Below are 4,026 nucleotides of genomic sequence, written 5' to 3' on the forward strand. Positions count from 1 at the left end.
TCCTTTCTTTCTTTCTTTCCTTCTTTATTTCTTTCCTTCTTTCTTTCTTTCCTTTCCTTTCTTTCTTTTCTTTCCTTCTTTATTTCTTTCCTTTCCTTTCTTTCTTTCTTTCCTTCTTTATTTCTTTCCTTCTTTCTTTCTTTCTTTCCTTCTTTCTTTCTTTCTTTCCTTCTTTATTTCTTTCCTTCTTTCTTTCCTTTCTTTCTTTTCTTTCTTTCCTTTCCTTTCATTCTTTCTTTCTTTCCCTCTTTCCTTCCTTTCCTTTTGTTTCCTTTCTTTCTTTCTTTCCTTTCTTTCTTTTCTTTCTTCCTTTCTTTCTTTCTTTTCTTCTTTTCTTTTTTCTTTCTTTGTTTGCTGAAAACGGGAAGGATAGAAACACATCAGTGTGAGGTAGTTGTGACGTGAAGAGAAGAGAGAAAAATGATTGTATTGACAGTTTTCGTAGCCATGTAATATGATTATGCTTCTGGGTCCTTTTTCTTTCTTTCCTTTCTTTCTTTCTTTCTTTCTTTTTTGTTGGCTGAAAACAGGACGATTACAGACACTGTTGTGTGATGTGGTTGTGATGTGATGTGAAGAGAAGAGAGAAGAAATGATTGTATTGACAGTTTTCGTAGCCGTTTTTTCTTTTTCTTTCTTTCTTTCTATTTCTTTCTTTCTTTCTTTACTTTCTTTGTTGGCTGAAAACAGGAAGGATACAGACGCTGCTGTGTGAGGTGGTTGTGATGTGAAGAAGAGAGAGAAAAAGTGATTGTACGGACAGTTTTCGTAGGCATACAGTATATGCTTGTGAGTCGTTTTTCTTTCATTTCTTTTCTTTCTTTATTTTTTCTTTTTTCTTCTTCTTTTTTTTTCTCTTTTTTTTTTTTTACCCTTCAACAGTTTCATCCCCATCATCACACTTCCACACAAACAACATCTCCCTGCAATGTTTATAAATAGCAGACAACACACACACCCTTCCTCCTATTTTAGGGGTGGGGTGGGAGTGGGATTGTGATCTGTCTGAAGGCTGGTAGCAAGAGAGATAGGGGGGAGACGAGGCCTGAGGGGGGGCAGGGGGGGGCAAGGGGGGGGGGAGGGTTAGGACAAGGGCGAGACCATAATTTTCTGTATGAAAGTTATTCCCGCTCGGTATCTACTTTGGGGGATGATGCGGCCATTGATTTCCTGTCAAGACTCCATCCGTACATTTGCCAAATTGCTCTCTCTCTCTCTCTCTCTCTCTCTCTCTCTCTCTCTCTCTCTCTCTCTCCCTTCCTCCCTCCCTCTCCCCACCCCACCTAGTGATAGGGAGGGAGAGAGAGGCCGTGGCGGCTTGGGAGAGAGACAGAGAGAGACAAAGAGTGGAAGAAACAGAGAGAGACACCGGGAAAGAGAGGCAGAAACACACACACACACACACACACACACACACACACACAGAGAGAGAGAGAGAGAGAGAGGCAGAAACAGAGAGAGAGAGAGAGGCGGAAACAGACAGAGACACAGAGAGAGGCAGAAACAGAGAGAGAAACAGGGAGAGAAACAGAGAGAAAGAGGCAGAAACAAAGAGAGAACACACAGAGAGAGGCAGAAACAGAGAGAGACAGAGAGAAAGAAAGAGATGCAGAAACAGAGAGAGAGAGAGAGAGAGAGAGACGGAAGAGAGGCAGAAACAGAGAGAGAGAGGGGGGGTAGAAACCGAGAGAGACGGAGAGAGACAGACAGACAGACAAAGAGAGGCGATGGCAGCGGCAAAGCGGTGTGCATGGAAAGGGGTTGTTGGCCACTGATAGGGGGAGCAGCACAGGTCAGCGATAGTCGTGCCTGGTGGTGGCCTCATGGTTTACGCGTCCGCCTGCCAGGAAGCGAGAGAGTCTGAGCGCGTATGGGACTGAGTCCCACCCGCCCACACACTTACAGAATACAGGATACAGACTACTTTATTATCTCAATGAGAGAAGTTCATAATATGTGGTGTAAAACAGAAGAGAAAAAAAAAACAATACAAGAAAAAATCACAGTCATTCAACATGTATTTGGCTCTGCACAAGATTCAGCGCTATATAAATACCATTATTATTATCATTATCATCATCATCATCATCATTACTAGTTCTTTCTCTCTACCCCTCGTTCGCTAGGCCTTGAGAGGTGGTTAATGTCTGAACGCTGGGTCAGTCGAATGAGACAAATAAAAACGAGGTTCCGTATGTTGTATACGTTTTGCGCACGTAAAAGAACCTACTGCACGGCAACAAGAGAGTTGTTCCTGGCAACAACAACAAAATCAGTTGTAAAAATCCATTATGATGTACACACGTGTGTGTGTGTGTGTGTGTCTGTCTGTCTGTCTGTCTGTCTGTGTCGCCAGTTTAACTGTTTGTCTGTCAGTCTGTCTGTGAGTCTTTTTACATGTCTATGCTTTTGTTGTGGAAGCAAGGGGGTTGGGGGGGGAGCGGGGGAGACCGGGGGCGGGGGGGGGTGGGGGGGGGGGCGCTGCAAGACATCATGGGGAATAAACTCATTACAGAAAAAAGAGGAAGTTTGTGTGTGTGTGTGCGTACGTACGTGCGTGCGTGCATACATGTTTGCGTGTATTCGTGCGTGCGCGTGTGTTTGTTTGTATGTGTGCGTGCATGCGTGTGTGTGTGTGTGCGTATGTGTGTCTGTGTATGTTTTTGTGTGTGTCTGTGTTTTTGTTCGGGGGCTGGGCGGAGAGTGGGGACGTGGGGGAGTGAAGGGGGGGAGGGGGAGGGGCGGTTGGTGTCTACATGGCATCATGGGGAATAAATCCCATCAATGAAGGGTTGAAAAAAAAAAATTTTAAGAAACTTTTTAAAAAGTTTCTCTATCATTCACCCTGTTCCCAGGTGCTGATAAAAAAAAAAAAAAAGGTCTGTTCTTCTGTCCCTCCCTCGCCCCCGCCATCCCCCCCTCCCCCTACAGGTGGCTGCCACAGGAGACAGAGGAGAGCAGGGGAGACTACCTGCGGGCGGTGCAGCAGAGTGACCTGACCCTGAGCCCCGTGGGACAGAACACGGAGTGCTACCGGATCTACGAGGCCATGGCCTTCGGGTCGGTGCCCGTCATTGAGGACGTGATGACTCCCGGGGAGTGCGGGGCCTCGCAGTCGTCCAAGCTGTTCCCCCTGAGGCTGCTCAAGGAGCTGGACGCGCCCGTGATCTTCCTCAAGGACTGGAGCTCCCTCCCCCAGCTGCTGCTCCGGGAGCAGAGCCTCAGCCACCAGGAGAGGGTCAGGAGGAGGGAGAGGGTGGTGCAGTGGTACGACAACTTCAAGGCGGTCATGAGGGACCGCCTGGTGCGGGTGCTGGAGAACCGCTTCTTCAACATCAACAGATAGTGAACGGTGGTGGTGGTGTTGGTGCTGGTGCTGGTGGTGGTGGTGGTTGGTTGGTTGGTTGTGTTATGTTGTATGTTGAGGTTTTTTGTACCAGAATTCTTAGTCAGGATCCGGGATCCAGCGGGAGAAATGGTTGGGTTTTGGGGTTTTTTTAAATTTTTTTACTAGCAATATTTAGGGTTTTTGTAGTTCTTTTATGGAGAGGGGTAATGGGTTCCAACCTAAACGGAAAAAGTGTCAGATTTTTCTTCATACTTGTTTTAAATCTTCACCCCCCATGGATTCAGAAAACATCAGGCTGGAAACGCAGAAGTACGTTCGCTACTTTCTGTCACAAACCTTGACTCGCACAGATTATGTGACTAAACTGTGTCAGGGCTGTTCATCCTCTTTGGGAAATAAGAAGAGCGAACGGGGGGTGTAGGTCTCTCGAGTCTCGCATGATCCCGAACCTTGACGAGAATTCTGGGGAGTAAAAAAAAAAAACCTGGCGTGGGAAACGAGCGTAGCTGTGAGGTTTGACTGCAGTTTCTGCAGACTATTAGGACAAGTCACAGGATGAGGTTTGTGAAGAATCGAAAGGGGGAGTCTGTGCTGTGCAGACTGCGCAAAGGGCACTTTTTTTTTCTTTTTTTTTATACTCATTCTTACTTCCTAAGGGGGGAGGAGGCCCCTCGATG

At 46.5% G+C, this 4,026-nt stretch overlaps 1 protein-coding gene across 1 annotated transcript in view; it reads left to right on the plus strand.

Moving 5' to 3' along the window:
- Nucleotides 1-3,346, plus strand: part of LOC143285287 (ribitol-5-phosphate xylosyltransferase 1-like) — a 331,653-nt gene extending 328,307 nt beyond the window's left edge. Inside the window, exon 8 of the mRNA XM_076592548.1 lies at nt 2,932-3,346. Coding sequence (XP_076448663.1) covers nt 2,932-3,346 — 415 coding nt within the window. The remainder of the gene's footprint in view (nt 1-2,931) is intronic.
- Nucleotides 3,347-4,026: the final 680 nt, after the last annotated feature.

The sequence above is a fragment of the Babylonia areolata genome, chromosome 8, assembly GCF_041734735.1.
Source record: "Babylonia areolata isolate BAREFJ2019XMU chromosome 8, ASM4173473v1, whole genome shotgun sequence".
Classification (NCBI taxonomy): domain Eukaryota; kingdom Metazoa; phylum Mollusca; class Gastropoda; order Neogastropoda; family Buccinidae; genus Babylonia; species Babylonia areolata.